The following is a 16,443-nucleotide window of genomic DNA, read 5'->3' as shown; positions in this document are numbered from 1 at the left end:
GAACACTTTCCTCCGTTCATGATCATTCTGAAAATCTGTAATATCGAGATACTGTAAACAAAGCTAAATATTGCAATATTTTCCCCTAAAGACATATTTTTAAAGAAAAATAACACTGTTACATGCATTAACAATAAACAGTATAAATAAGATTAGAAGGAGGAGGCAGAGTCAAAAGGCTGAAAGTCTGATGCCAACTAGTGGCTGGAGGGTAAAATACAGCATATTGATAATAGTACTTGAAAGAATTGCGATTTATTTAGTGTATCAATATTTTCTTACATCATAAACTTGGAGAGCAGTGTTCCAATGATTAACATTACTTCATAACAAGTTCCTCAGCCTGCGATGGATCAGCATCAAACTGTCACACAAGATGTTTACTTTATCTGTTCTCGTGACGGCTTCACGTGCTCTCAGTGTGTTCTTTGTTCATCATAACACACGGTTCTTATGCAGGGGTGTGACGGGAGGTTCTCCGTGCGTCTCTGTTGGGACGAGGTTACCTTCGGCCAGGTTTGTGCAGTTGGAGATTTAGAGTATCCTGCTCGTCCGGCTGGTGTTTGAGCCCTGACCTGCTCAGGAGGGCGGGGTCGGTACAGGTTGTTCTGTCTGAAACTCTCCCTGCCTGTGAAATTAAACAAATGACTCGGGTTGATGGCGGTTAAAAAAACATCTTAAACTTCAGTGCGTTGACCTCTCAAGACTCCTGCACTGTGATAGGGTCTCGAGTCTCTAGTGCACTTACTTTAGTCCTTATCAGAGGCCCGTCTCATGATTCATGAGGAAAATGTCTGGCTGAATGTTCAGTGAGTTGCTGAGCTAATCTACTGTGTACAGTTGCTCTCCACCTCTTAAAGAAGAAAAACTACTGGCTGTAATAATAGAAAGGTGGTGGAAGCAGTAGTGTGACATAACCAAAAGCTCCTATCCAGATAATGGTATCTGTATTTACCTACTCCTGTTTTCTTCTGACGTTGTACATTTGGAACATTTCTTTGCAAATTTAAGTTGCAACATGAGTCGCTATCTCCTTCCATCTTTGTGATTATATTCCTCCAGGGCAGAGGTGGCTTTATTTTAGGTTTGAGCACTGTTTTCTTTGAGTTAATTAGATGGTAAGAGGTTAGTTGTGTGGGGGACTGTTCAGTGTTCAAGCTGTTTCAGAACTGTCATACCCAAATTGCCCATTTTCTCTTGGCCCGGTTGGAGTTCCTCTCCATTTTGGGTTTCTAAACACTGCTTTCATGTTGTTTCGGCATCTGCGTTGTGTCACAAAGAGCTGTCCAACGTCGTGTTTGATGGCTCAGTGAGATAAATAGTGTTTGCACAGGTCTCGTATGAAGAAACCTCTGTGCTCCTGGAAAATCTCTCCATGACAAAAATCTACAAAGCTACAAATTTTTCATGTTCTTTCTCGGTCTGCGTCGTGTCACAAAGAGCTTTCCAAAGATCGTGACTGGTGGCGCAATCAAATAAGTCGTGTTTGGACAACTCTTACGTGAAGAAACCTCTGTGCGGCTGGTCAATCTCTCCATGATAATCCTGCTGTTCAGTTGTCAGAAAGTCATCACGAGCTGAAGCACTGTTAGAAGCACTAGTACAGGTGTTTGTAGGCCGTGTACTTTACATTAAGCGACCTAAAGGTGCTGAAATGAAATGGTTTGGTTTTCAGCTTTAAATGACAATGCAACCATTGCTTTGAAAACTGTAAGATCCAGCTCTATGGTTCCTGAACTATCTGAAAGTACGACCTTGTGAGGCGAAAAAGATGGCCAGACATTTTCACGTAGTTCCTAGTTCCTGCCGTAGACAAGCATAGTTCCTGGAAAAGTTCCTCGTTCCTGTTATTAAACCCTATAGTGGAAACGTGCCTTAAAGCTCCACCTCGAACCTGGCGTAGAAGATGACGTATCCACATGAATGTCAGATTACATTTGGCATCACCACAGATTTTCTCCCATTTCTGCCTCTCCTACCAAACCCCACCCATGCTCAAATAAATAATCTCCACCATTTCCTTCACTCATGCCGTCCACTTCCTGCGTTCAGTAGCGGCCACCGATGCCAAGAGCGCAGGCATCGTTGTTGTGTAGGAGGATGAGGCCGTGGAGGAGATTTGGCGTGTTTGCACAGATAGGGCTCGGCTTGTGTGCGCAATCACAAGATCCAGGCTGAGTTGACACACTTCCTGGCTTTCCTCCAGACACAAACAAAGGGTTTTTAGAGTTCAATGAACTCCAGTTAAGCAAAGGTTAAACAGCACACTGTGCTGAGCCTGTCCGCAGCCTCCCAAACCTGCTGATGTTTGTAATAACAAAGCCGTTGTGTCAGCCTCACACGCTGGACACTGGGGAAGTGAAAGAGCCACCACTACCATCACCACCACCGTCATCCTCCACCAGCAGGATTAATATGGATGTGTGTGTGTGTGTGTGTGTGGACGTGAGCTGACAGCACCTCACTTTTCTGAGAGGAAACGTTGGCTGCACTGATGAAAAGTCTGCCCCCGGAAATCACAAAATCACATGATAGTTTGTAGTGTAGCGTTTGTTTACAAGGAACGGACAAACGTTATCATATGACAAAATCACCAGTGGTGCTACAGAGACGGTAGTTATCTATGACTAATGTCATTTTAAGTTGTATAAAGCATAGTTAAAGCATAATTTAAAGCATACCTATCCCAGTTTTATAGAAACAATGCGGTCATGACGCAGTAATAGTTATATGAGAGACAGGAGAGGCATGTTTTTAATGTCCATGCTGCTGTGGATAATTCTTTGAAGGAAAAAACTTGTTTATTTTTATTTTATTTACATGTTTTTCTCCCTTTTTGATATTTGTAATGTCTACATCAAATGCGATATTAAAAAAGCTCCCCGAAAAGTATTGTGTACATGAAGAAGTAAACATTTGGAGTCCTTTCCATATTTGGATACACTTTATTAGAGGTTGGGTATAAACAGCAATGAGCTCTTAAATTTCATAAATACGACAAACTGTATTTCTTTAACTATATGTATGTATAAAAAAAACATATACACATGATATTATCTTCATTTTAAGGGTCAAATAGTTTTTTTTGCAGTTTCAGATTCATTTTATTTGGGTGGAGAAGGGACAAAAATTACTCTTTTCATTCCAAAGGTTGCAGACCCTTGGTCTAGGCAAATATGGCCCTGTACTGGTCCCTGACCCGGGGATTGGGAACCCTCTAATGTACACCGCATGTGTCCTTAAACAGGGAAGCAGTAACCAAGTCCGAGACAGTGTAACACAAACTCAGTGCTGCTTACATCAGTTTGGACAGAGCAAAAATAGAGTTGCTGTTCGTGACAGACTTTGGTTTATGCAGCTAATGCCTGTGCAGTCGGCTCTTGTTGGTCTTCTTCTTGAAGGTGAAGGTGGGTGAGGTCCATCATGTTGCAGGAAACTGGTGTAAATGTCACTGATGGCAGCAGGAAGCCTCCATGACCTGAACATGCTGAATTACCCTTTAAAAGAGAGGGTTACTCGAGGTTGCTTTTATTTTCACGTTTCCACCACCACCATGTGACGTTGAGTCACGATGTGGTGGTGAAACAGTGTTGTGTCTGTAGTCGACCTCGGACCTCGCTGACATGGTAGTAACACGCAGTGAAGAGAGTTCCAGCTGAAAGTGAAGCTGTAGTTTTTCTCAGAACTGGTCAGGAAGGAGCATGTCCAAGTTTTATTTCCTCACTTCAAGAAATCAGTTATGTTTCTGACAGATCACATTAGCCTTCTGGCAGATTACAGGCCTCTGTAGCTTCTCTACTCACAGTCTGATCTTAGTCAGACTAAGACAATAATTTGGTTTTTCTGTACTGAAGTACTGAACTAATCTTTATAATGAACTGATTCTAATGATTCAGTTACATCGAAAACAACTGCTTTGCTCGTCACTACATACAGTACCTGGATAAGGCTGATGATTCATAGTCCGATTACTCCTGCGTGCATACGATTAGTCGGACTGGAGTCAGACTTGGCTTTCTGCGCATTCACCAAAACTTCCTCTGCGGCCTTTGACCCGGAAGTGGAAGGAGGAGATTTATAAACTGTTGCTGGAAATCATATACGGTGGCGGCGTCTTTGTACAGCAGGTACGAAACATACAGAACCAGAGTGCGATCCATCTCGCCGTTTGCGAGTTTGTTTGTTTGTTTTTCTGTGACATAAAGGTCAACAGGAAACAAAAGGATTCAATACGCACTAGATTATAGAGAGATATGGTGCCACCTACGGAGGTGGAGTCAGACGTACACAGCCAATAAATAGTTTTTCTAACCACGGACCTAAACATGTAAGTAAAGAACTCTCAGCAGACATGGAACATGTCGACATTACCAGATAATAATCCGGCCTGTTGTTTCCTCACTGTTGTCAGTAAAGCCTCATATCTGACCGTGATAATTCGGGTCTTTAAAGGGACAGACGTTGTCTTGTTAATCTCTGCACTGTCTAATCAGGTCTGCTCCTGCTGCCAGTTCGTCATTACTTTTGTCGAGAGTTCAAACTCATAAATCAACCATACGTGTGTGAGTCTGTGAATGGCTGAATTCACACAGAGCATTTCATTCTAATAATATTCTCCCTCATAAGTCATTCGACGTGTCGTCTGTCCTCTCTGTCTGTCGCCCTCTGGTTTCATAATTTTATGACACAAGAGCTTCATCAGAGGCCAAATCGCTCATACGTTGTTTTTATTTGCTTTAAACAAACACGTCATATTTTATTTGCGTACATGACTCACATCAGCGCTGCTGCGTCTTATATAAACATATACACGGATGAAGAGTCAGACAGAGGACGACAAGGATTCTGAAACAAGCCCAGATGAGCTGCTCGTTAGATAAAATCTCCTCTCCTTATCTGCTGTGCGGAGACAAATGTCACATATGGGTGAAAAGTGCAGCCAGTCTGCAGATAATGGAGCTGCTGGACGACGAAAAGAACAACCTTCAGTCCTTTTAGTTACAGTTGAAAATGTAAAAAAGATTTTAAATAAAACATCTTAAGAAATCTGACGTTGACATTAGTCATCACTGAATGTGGCGATGCTGGAATTTAAAGCTGTAGTACGTAACCTTTGAATACAAACAATTCAATTCAAACTGTCATCAAATGAGTTTTAAACCGTTTGATACAGCAGTGAGTATCGCAACATATGATTTCGCAAACTATTATTACTACTATTATATCATATTGTGAGTTAAATATCGTGATGATATCGTATCGCGATGTCTCTGGCGATTCCCACCCTTAGTGTTTGGATCTTGTGTCACCTGGCGACGCGACCTCGCTGCACACAGGACGGAGGCAGACGGGCAGGCTGGAAAATGACTGAAACGCAAAGATTCTGCTGCTCAGAAAACTTCATTTGATGGAGATTCAGACGCTGCACTGTTTCGTCAGTGGAACATTTGCAAAAAACTAAAATCATGTGAGGGTCACATGGTGGTGCAGTGGTTAGTGCAGTCTTGTATTGCAGCGAAAAGACCCAGGGTTCACGATCCTGGTTGTTTTGCCTCTATATGTTTAGCCTGCGATGGACTAGCGACCTCTCCTCCCCCATCTTTAGCCTTACGTCAGCTGGGATTGGCACCAGCAGCCTCGCGGCCCTCATGTGGAGGAGGGAGCCGACCTGCAGAAGGTCAGGTCCTTGAAGAAGGCCCAGGGACTGTCATGACTGATCAGGGATCAAAAACCGATTAAAAAGTCATTTATCTCTGCTGTCATCAGCCTTTTAAATGACTCATCGTGATTGTTACTGGGATCTACGACATGTTGCAGTATTTTTTTATGGTGTTGCGTTGTTTTGTCGATGTCCGTGTGTTTCGCTGCTGGCTCTGAAACAAAGTGCCTCTCTGGGGATAATAAAGAAACCATCGAAGCTTGAATTAATGATGATTTCAGTGCAGCTCAGGTTTATTTCTTTCAGCAGTGAGTGGTGAGAAGAGCCCGTAAAAAGCTGTAAAGCACCAGTGGAGATAGTTTTTTGGAGTTAATTTCTCAGACCGGAGCTGAAGTCTGAACATGTTCCTGAAATTGTCTGCAGGGCCCGAGAGTGTGAGAATGCAAATATCTGCAAAAGTTTGTTCAGACAACATCGCAGTGAAATCATAGGACCGTGGATAGTGTTTTTGTCGGCTCAGGCGAGGAAGGTGCAGCTGGGAAGGTCTCTGGTAATTAAAGCGGTAGTTCAGGTTTTATTTTGTATGACGTACTGACATAATCAATGCTGCCGGTTTTCGGTCGTCCCTCACAAATGATAATATGTAGCACCAATGTCCAGTTTGATCATTTTCAACATTTCTGCTTCGTGTCATTTGTTAAGCATTCGCATCGGCACGTGACTCTGACTCTGTATTTAAACACAGAGCGATGGCGTTACCTGGTATTGATCTCACCTCAGCCTTGGTTAATTTTTTTTCTTTTTTGTTAAACTCTAACTGAGGAGAACAAGTCCAGACAAAGCTTCTGTCTTTTGTGTCACTGCCTGCTACTTATTAACCTTGATCTCATTTGCTTACAGTAATCACACCACTCTAAACTAGCACTGTGTAAAAGAGTCTGTCTGTCAGTATTTGACACCACTGAGCAGAAACAACAGAGAGTCACTTACACAATGGAATCAATAGTAATAATCAAATAAATGTCAGTTTCCCACAGTGTTGATACACATAATTGGTCATCTGTAACCAAGATCATCACCAACTTCTAATAACTCTTCCCTTGGGCCATAACCTACGAGGGCTGAAAGATTAAATGGCAGATTAAGAGCAGTATCCAAATTCAGAGACGCTTCAATCACTTGATGAAGATGAAAACGTGTGTGAAAACACACATTAATGTTGAAAAATCCTCAAAATCATGTTGCGAGACAGACTTTAAATAAAATGTCAGAGCTCTTACACTTAGAACCAAACACGATCAGTGAATCACAAAAGCAATGTCTGTCTGTACGTCCCCAGAAAATCCAAACATGTCCTTTAAATCTTGAGTAAAGTAAAGGACAGATTTTGATGGAAGGTTTCTGTGGACATGTGTTATTGGCTTAAAGAGAAATATAATCAGTTGGTTAGATTTTGCTTGGTCATTTGGACGCGGGAATGAGATGTTGTAGGTGAAGGTTCTCAGTCGTCCAGGTCCAGGTCGAAGGCGTTTCACCTCTCATCCAAGAGGCTTCTTCATCTCTGACTAACGAGTGGGATGATGAGAAGGTTCACAGACAGATGGTTTGAAAGAGGAGAGAAGGAAGCCACCTATGGTAACCAGGAGAAACCGTCACTCAACAGAGCAGGTGGACTATCAGCTGTCCTGAATCAACAAGTCCAACGCCCACACAATAGTAGACTCTGCCTCTCAGGTGACCTCCTAACAACGTGTTCACACCTTGTCTCAGGTGAAACCAACAACCTGAAACTGGGAGGGGTGAACGATCTGCATCATTCAACTTAACGACTCTCTAGACCGGTATGACACCTGGTTCTTCCCACTGGTTAGTCAGAACTGAAGAAGCCTCTTGGATGAGAGTCTTCAACTCAACTCAAGCAAGTCCAGTCGCCCACAGCTCACTACTGAAGATAATCTGAGATATTGACACTGTGGGAAACTGAGCTGCCCTGGCTGAGGTTTACACTCTCTTCACACCAGGATGTACCAACATGGTTCCCGTACGGGGCTCTAGTTCCATTTGGAAACTTGGGAGTTTGTCAGTGAAACAAGTCTGTTTTTCACACCAGTTAAGCAGAGCCAAAGCTCCGCCCCCTTACATCATCATCGATGTTGCTCAATGCGCGACATGAGTGGAAATAAACACAACAGCAGCAGCAGCAGCAGCAGCAACATGAAGGAACACCCAAATCCACACCAATCACTGCATGTTCTCAGTTTTCCTTTTGCCATTTTCACAGGTATGTTGTGTTTCCACTGATGATGTAACAGTTAACATGTAAAAAAACAAAACAAAACAAATATAACCCAAATTTATTTCATAATTTTTTTTTGACTGGTTCAAAATCCGGTGCAGGACCTGCAACCTTGCCAGCTGTGAAAGGACGTCGAGTGTTTTCAGTCGTTGACGACTTGACGCCACACTCAAGGACAAACGTGGGTCACATCTACAAAATGTTCCTGTCCATTTGCTCCTCACATGAGCTCAGTCCAGCTGTGGAGATTATGCACACACACACACGGATTATGCATCTCACACTTTCAGGCTCACACACAGTTTAGCAGCAGCGTCACACAGACCTTTAATCCCATCACACGCTGACATAACCACATTATCAGCCAGCTGCTGAATATTTACACAGTGAGTGATGATAGTGGGGCTGAGGTGGGGGTTGGGGGGGGGGGGGGGCAGCAGCAGGGTGCTGAGGTCATGAGGACGAGGCTCTGTGCCCGAGCTGACGCAGGCTGTTGGTGCAGCTTGTTACAGTGGGCTGGTTCAGGATTCAGGATGTTGCTGCTGCTGCTGCTGCTGCTGCTGCTGCTCGGTCAATACTACAAACTGCCTTTTAATCAGCAGGACTGAAACAAAAGGTACATTTATTTAAAAGCACCGGAGTGTGAGGAGAATTTACGGAATCAGATTTGTGTCGATATTTTCCAGCAACACTTTTCATGAAGCAAGCAACACTTTTTGAGAAGCTTACACTTAGTCACTTGAATATAATACAAATGAATATAATATAATATGATATGATATGATATGATATGATATGATATAATATAATATAATATAATATAATATAACATAATATATTTTATTATATATATATATATATATATATATATATATATATATATATATATTAAAATGTAACCCTGTGGCAATAATTATTATGACATATTAACACTTGACACATGTTTGCATTGCAACACGTTTGAGTGTCACAACTCTTTACAGTGCAGTGTAATCTATATCTGTAATCTGTATTTAAATCTTTAAACTGACTGATTTATGTTAATTTAACAGCAGGATTAGAAAGTAGAGGCCAGGAGAGGAACACATTTTGTGCAGCTGAAGTTCAAACACTAGATAAACTGTGCAGAGACACATTTATTATCACTGTGTGTGTGTGTGTACCCATGTGGTGGTGTGAAAGCTATCTGCAGCCTCGGGTCTTTTCCTCTTTCAGCTGCAGAAGAGTCTTCGGAGTCTTTGTTCGTGTTGAAGGTCGTCTCTGCGTTCGCCGCTGTGTCACATATCATTACGTGACCGTGTGTGTTCTCTCAGCTCTTGCCTCAGCCTGTCAAACTAAGTTCTCCCACACACACACACACACACACACACACACACACAGTGTCTGCGTCTGCAGCTCAGACATCAGTGAAACACTGACCATAGTTTATGTTGTCACGGTGACACTAACAGATTAGCCTTGAGGTCATAAAAGACTCTCTGTCTCTGTGTGTGTACTAGGTTTATTGTCATTTTTCTTCTTCAGTATGTGTGTGTGTGTGTGTGTGTATTATCACTGCTGTGACCTCCTGAAGGCCTGACAGTCTCTGCCTCTGCAGTCTCCGCTGTGTCATGACACGGCTGAACAGCTCAGCTCAGCTCAGCTCAGCTCAGCTCAGCGTGAATCCCTGTGAAAGGACTGTGTGACCCAATGTGTACCGGAAACCTGATTTGTTCTGTGCATATATGAAAGTGTAAACTTCCTATCCTCAATCCTAAATCCTAAATTGGAAATTACAACCGGGATGCATCTTTTCAGAAAGGAAGACATTTTGCACGTGGAAACATTATCTGTTGTTGAGGCTCCGTGGACTGAGCATACATCGGTGACAGCTGTCACTGAATGTAAAATAATAATAACACTAATAACTTTGATTTTTATAGCGCATCTCGTAACCCAAGGTCGCTGTGCAGGGGAAAAAAGGCAGACCATAACAAAACCACAAACACAAACAAGCGTCGCTTCCAACGTTGATTTTAAACACTCTAGAGTTGGTAAATAGTTCCAGAGGATGTGAGTTCCAAAGGGTTGGAGCTGTGAAACTGAAAGCCCTGCTGAGCTGCAACCCTTAGTGGTCACATGGCACGTATCAGTGCCGCAGGTGTGTGTGTGTGTGTTTATAGGTCACATATTCAGGCTTTTAAAAAATGCTTATGTGTTGTTGAGTCAAATTTATGATTCATTTTATGTCACATAAAAGCAGTGACATAAAGTAGCGATAATTTTGCTCAAGTCACAGTTTTCCTTTTCATTTTTGTTCATAAAACCGAGTCAAATGAACTTTAAAACTGTGACGTATTTCCAAATGTTGTAAATTCAATCCGATTTTTTTTGAGTGCTTTTTGCTCAGGTGTGTTTATATAGTTGGTGAAAATGAAAATGAAACACATTTTTTCATCAGGTTGCCTATAGGTTGTGCTGAAAAAAAGGATATAAGACAGTCTATAGCGCATAATAGAAAAAAGCAGCCAAAATGCTCTGTATTCTAAGGGTTAATGGGGAGCATGGGGTGTGATGTGTGAGAACCCTGGCAGCAGAGTTTAGAACATGTTGGAGCCTTTCCAGCCCCAATGCATGAATGCATGAATGAGTGTGTGACGGCCAGAGTGGGGAGATATTTCTGAGATTGAAAAAGGCAGATCCGGTGACACATTTGATGTGTTTGTGTCAAATGATCTGAAGTCAAAGGACTGGACTTTGACGTCGTCTTGACGTGCTCGGTGTGTGTCTGCGCGACCGATCGCACCTGCAGGACAGTCGGGCGGCTGTCGTCTGTGTCACAGGAAGCAGAATGTGTGGACTCGCCGAGTCACAGCCTGTGATCTCAGCACCTCCCTCGCTGTCAGTGCTGAGTACAGGACACTGTGTTCAGCTGAGTGGAGCAGAAAATAATAAATAATAAAAAACACCCGCACACAGCAAGGATTATTGATTCCTGTGTTTGATTGTTTAGTAAAGAGTTTCTGTTCCGGTTGGCAGGTGGCTGTACAGCCTGGGTTAGTGTGTATACAGTATTGTGTCTGGATAATCTGGTGTAAACATACACAAAACATTCAGATTCTGACTGAATCATGACACCAAAACAGCTCTGAGGCAGGGACTCTAGTCTTATACACAGTCATCATTATGGATCAGGTTTGGACAAACCTTTCCAGACCATAATCCGGTTCAGATCACGATCTGGTCCATGGCCTGTGAATGTGTTTTAGCAGCATATTTCATATCTGTGTTCACTGTGCATGTGTCTGCGAGCCGTAACCATGGAGACAGTTGCAAGTCACGTACAGAGAAACACAAACTGCGTATCTTTTAGTAACCGTTTGAGGTTCAGGTGGATTTTTTTGTCTCTGTTCCACAACATTCTGTCACGGCGTGTGTGTATAAATATATGGTTTTCACCATGTGTCATCCTCACAAAATTAGAACAATAATGTAAAAAATTACCAGTGAATGACAACAATCACAATGTCAGTCAAAATAATCGCAGTTTATCATTAGATATTTATTCAAAACCCTCCAGCTCGATTATCAATTATCTTCAGGCTTTACAAAATATGTTTTTCCATCTTCTTATTTATTGTTGAATCAAAAATCATGATTAATTTAACATTTGAAAACAGGAGTAGCATTTATTGTGCAGAAGTCACAATTTTTATTGATATAAACGAGCAAAGCGAACTTTGAACTGTGACTTTTCAACATTTTGAGTACTTTTTTTCCCCTCAGATGTGTCCATATACTTGGGGAAAAATAAAAAAAAAGGTTGCCTATAAGTTGTGCTGTAAAAAAGACACTATAATAGTCTCTGTATATATGTTTTTAACATAGTAATGCTTAAAAAAAAAAGGCAACCTAAAACTAAAGTTAACACTTAACTTTACAGTTTTCGGATTTTCTATCCTATTAATGTTCTCAGTATGAGTGTGAACTGTACAACGTTGTCAAGGACTTTGTGTTGTAACTCACTCACGCTGCACATGATGCTGCTGACACTAAGCCTGAGTGGAGCGACTGACTGCACTCAGCGAAGTGAACGTGAGTTACTGTGGTGCTCCTGTCATACTGTAATGAGCAGCAGCAGCAGCAGCAGCAGAAAAGAAAAGACTGTTATACAATGTGATTTTCTGTGTGGCTGATTTCAGATTAGTGGGTTAGAGGTGAATGAGGTTCAAGTGTTGGCAGCAGCTTTATTTCTCTGTTGCATCACAGTCGATCCGTTTATCATCATCTGCTACTGCAGCCTGAGCTGAGGACGTGTGCGTGTGCGTGTGTGTGTCGCGTCGCAGTGCGTGTGTGTGTAACTCACAACCCACTCTCATATTTATGACATTTATTTTATTCTGAAGTCACCCTTGAAATTAAAATGTACTCGACAAGCAGCTGCAGCTGAGCGTCTGAAGATCATTCCCAGGATTAACTGTAAACCCTGAGATTATGGCTATCATCCCACTTCGCCCCCTAAAACCCACAGTTTTGCCCCACTCCTCTTGTCTTGCATGTTCACGTGTGAGCATGGTGTGTCTGGGCGAAGTGTGAGAGCTTACTAGCTCGCAAAAACTGAGATTATTCACGGGGTGCACACTTCAAAGGGAGGATCATGACATTTTTCCCAGATTAACCAAATCCAAAAGTACTATAATATTAAGGTCATGAAGGCTGGACGGACGTGTTCCACTAGGGTCCACGTGATGGAAATTCTCCTCCCAGTTTCGTTGTTGTCAGAAGAGACAACGAAGAAGACGGTAACAATGGAAACGTGCACAACCATGTGCAACTCGGTAGTCAAAGAAAACAAGGACGTAGAAATGAAGCAAGGCTCTTATTCATGGCCATAAGTGTGAGCCGCAACACTAGTGGAACTTTAAATGAAGTTTAACTTTAGAATGGAGTAGAATAGTAGTACTTTAATTAGAGTAAAAAAATGGTATGAAATGAAATTCTATGTATGTATGTGACATAAAGATGAGGGGAGTAATAAATAATAATAGTTGAAATTTGCAGTATTTTAATGGACCAGACTCAAATACTTGATTAGAAAAGTACAAAAAAGTAAAATAAAGTGTTTTGTATTTTTGGCCTGGTCTCAATCTCCTCTCCTCTCCTCTCCTCTCCTCTCCTCTCCTCTCCTCTCCTCTCCTCTCCTCTCCTCTCCTCTCCTCTCCTCTCCTCTCCTCTCCTCTCCTGTGTCGCAGCTCCTCCTCAGAGCCAGTTGGCTCTCAGAACTTCATTGCTTTTTTATTGTGCTGACTGTTGGTCTGGAAAATCATTTGAAAACTAAACAGATAAATGTTTATTGGGTCGTAAATCCGCTGTCCTTCGCGGTGCAGCTCAGGACAGCGGTCCAAACTCTCTCGGCAGGAGTTGGTCAGGTTTTTCCTCTTCGCTCGCTCTGTCGGTTTGAAAGAAAACAACAGAAAAAAAAAAACCCACTGACTTTGCCTGATGTTGTTTGTGACTCTGAGAAACCAGTCTGGTGTGAAACAGACACAGTGTGTGAACAGTGTCTGTTTGCTTTAATATTGCATGTTTACTGTCCGTAAAACTGATGTCTCTGATGTTAAGGTTGCTCATACTAAGGTGACAATTGGCAGTAAAGTTGTTGTGACAACTGTTCTGCATGTTAATTCGGAGAATCAGGAAGTTTATGGGAACAAAATTTCCTCTTATTTGTACTATTTCCTCCAGGGGTCTCAAACTCAATCTACCCTGGGGGCCAATGAGTGTCATGAGGGGTCATGTGACAAAAAAAGTTCAACTGTGTTGGAAATTAGCTTAAAATCACATCACAATATTCTGTCACGGAAACACAGTTAAATATTCATGACGATATTTCACAGAATTGCAAAGTAAAAGTGTTGAAAAATGGAACGATACACAGTTCAATTCAATGTTAAGCTGTGCGGCCATCTGCCTAGACGGGTTGGGGTGAAAGGAAAAATGGGGGACATTGATCATCATTGATATACATCAAACTAATGAATCTACATCTCCTCCTTCTGTTTAATCATGTTTGACTTTATATTCATGATGCCATTGACTGGATAAACTGGTTTGAATGTGAAGAAACAGTGTAAATAATTCATGAATTAATAAATAAAACATCCTCACACCTAAATTATCAAGTCAAGTTAGTTAGCCCAGCTTAAAAAAGTCATGATATATTTTTTTTTAATTCTGTACTGATGGTTTTTATTGTATATAAAAATGGAACCTTCAGTATATTGTCAATTTCAAGCATTTTACCTTCATATCGTCTCAAAAATGACTTATGGATAGAGTCAACAACAGCAATTATCCCACATTTCTCCAAAAAAACAACACATTATATTTTGCTGCTGTTTAATATCATGTACAGTCCTAATTTAAACGCTGTTTCTTTTTTCTTTCTGCCTGCAGCATCAAGTTACTGGCAGTGCAGGACCTTTTGGAGCGGGAGGCTCTGGATAAGGTGAGGCAGAGCTGCTGGATCACACTGTTCGTCACGATGCCTGCTTTGATTTGCAGCACTGTAAATGCGATGAGTCACCGCTCGCTGAGAAACACTCGCTGTGTAATGTGTTGCTGTTATGCAAATGTCTCCTCTTTTCTTTCCTCTCGCCTCCCGGGTGTTTTTATCGCTTCTTCTCGGCCCATATTTTGGTCTGAGTTGTGCTCGTGTGCTTTCATTTCTATAAATATGACAGCGGCGGCACATTGGAGTTGAAGGGTCATTGTTTTCAGCAGCAACAGTGTGAGGATTCTAAGAATATAAGAATATTCAGTGGATTTATCTTTGATTCAGAATGATGTTTGGCACATTTTGGACGGACGGCTGAGACATGTCTCATGTCCCACAAGACTAAGACGTTACAGAGACTATAACTGTCCAGCTTGTACATCAGCAGGGGACATTTGCACGGGTCCTTGAAATCCTTGAAAGTTTGTGAATTTAATAGACATGTGCCATTGAAAGTGCTTGGATAAAAAAGAAGTTAAGTTGATATGTAGGTAACTGTCTCCCGGGTTTTGTTACAACGCCACCTACTGTTTGATGTACGGACAAACGTGGTGTTATAATTAATAATTATAATCCACTGTCGTCTCTCTATCGTTTATGTGAGATTCCGTGAGCGAGTTACATTAAGCAAAGAGAGAGCAAATGACGACGAGATGAAAATTCCAAGATCTCTGACCCGCTTGTCCAGATGCAGAGCGTTGCTGTAAATCAATGACAGTGGACGCCATCATGGGGCGAAGCGGCTCTTACAAGTTGCCCTCCCATCTTAAGCTGTGTCGGTGCATTCAGTCCTTAAATTTGAGCTAATTGGTCCTGGAAAGTCCTGGGAAAGTTTTTGAATTTGATGTCAACCAAGGTGTGGGAAACCCTATTGTTGCGCTCTGGTTGCGTTTGTCCTCAATCAAGTCCGAGAGAATAGGGCAAAACTACATTATAATGTATTTTGAAATAAAATACCAAATACCCAACGAATAAATGTATGAAAATAAGATACTGTACTAAAAATCTGACTAAGCAAAAAGGGAGAACAAATCTGAGGTGTGTGCACACAGTCGACTGTCAATATTGTGGCCATACACTCAACAACGCAACCTTATTTGGAGACATTTCTAACAACGTAATTAGACCATAATATGTGACACACTGTCAAGAACGAAAGCGCTCCATGCTTGAGATAAATGCGTCATTGAATCAACTCATAATTTTGTGTTCTTATGATGTCATCACATCGCTTCAAAGACATTTGAAAATACCTAAAAATACACAACATTGAAGTATTTTGATAGAAAAGATGAAGGCATTTTCGTCATCGCATTAAAATACAAATTACAAAACAGTATTGTGTTCCGGGGCTTGTTTATGGTTATGACTAAATTTATTGTTACATCCTGGAGAAAACACACACAGACTCACCATTAATTACAATCAATTCTTTATTCTTTATTCACTATAACCTATAACTGATAACTGTTTACATAATCCAACCACCGTGGTTCATTTTAAGATGTTGTCGTGGAGGAAAAGGACAAACGTCCTTTGTGTTGCGTTCACTGACCTGCCACCTGCCATTTTTTTAAATATGAGATATAAAATGGATCATAACTTTGTCTCATCAACACATTTTTTAGAGCCTGACGATGTCACCTATAAACACACACCCAGGATGTCCATATAAGGAGTTGTGTATGATCTATTTCCTCTATGTTTCACCAGAAGAGCTTGAAATCACTCTGTAAACTGACGTGACCTCTTGCCGTCAGGTGTTTGCGTGCTTCGTCATTTGCTCTCTCTCTCTCTTCCCGTCTTTGGCTGGAGCTGAGCAGCCAATCACAGTGATCCCTGTCATGGACGGACAGCAGTGCTGATTCAACATGCTGAATCAGTCGTAAAAGCTGCCGGCAGGACCTCCTGCCGATGCCAACAAGGTCCCAGCTTGTTCCACCTGTAGACCTT

General features: G+C 41.7%; 1 protein-coding gene across 1 annotated transcript in view; it reads left to right on the top strand.

Moving 5' to 3' along the window:
• eepd1 (endonuclease/exonuclease/phosphatase family domain containing 1) overlaps positions 1-16,443 on the top strand; it is a 30,460-nt gene that overhangs the window by 2,073 nt on the left and 11,944 nt on the right. The window contains exon 2 of the mRNA XM_058619370.1: positions 14,391-14,442. Within this exon, the coding sequence (XP_058475353.1) occupies positions 14,391-14,442 (52 nt within the window). The remainder of the gene's footprint in view (positions 1-14,390; positions 14,443-16,443) is intronic.

The sequence above is a fragment of the Solea solea genome, chromosome 20 (genome assembly GCF_958295425.1).
Source record: "Solea solea chromosome 20, fSolSol10.1, whole genome shotgun sequence".
Taxonomy (NCBI): Eukaryota; Metazoa; Chordata; class Actinopteri; order Pleuronectiformes; family Soleidae; genus Solea; species Solea solea.
Note: the sequence above shows the minus strand (reverse complement) of the source record. Positions and strands in the feature narration are given on the sequence as shown.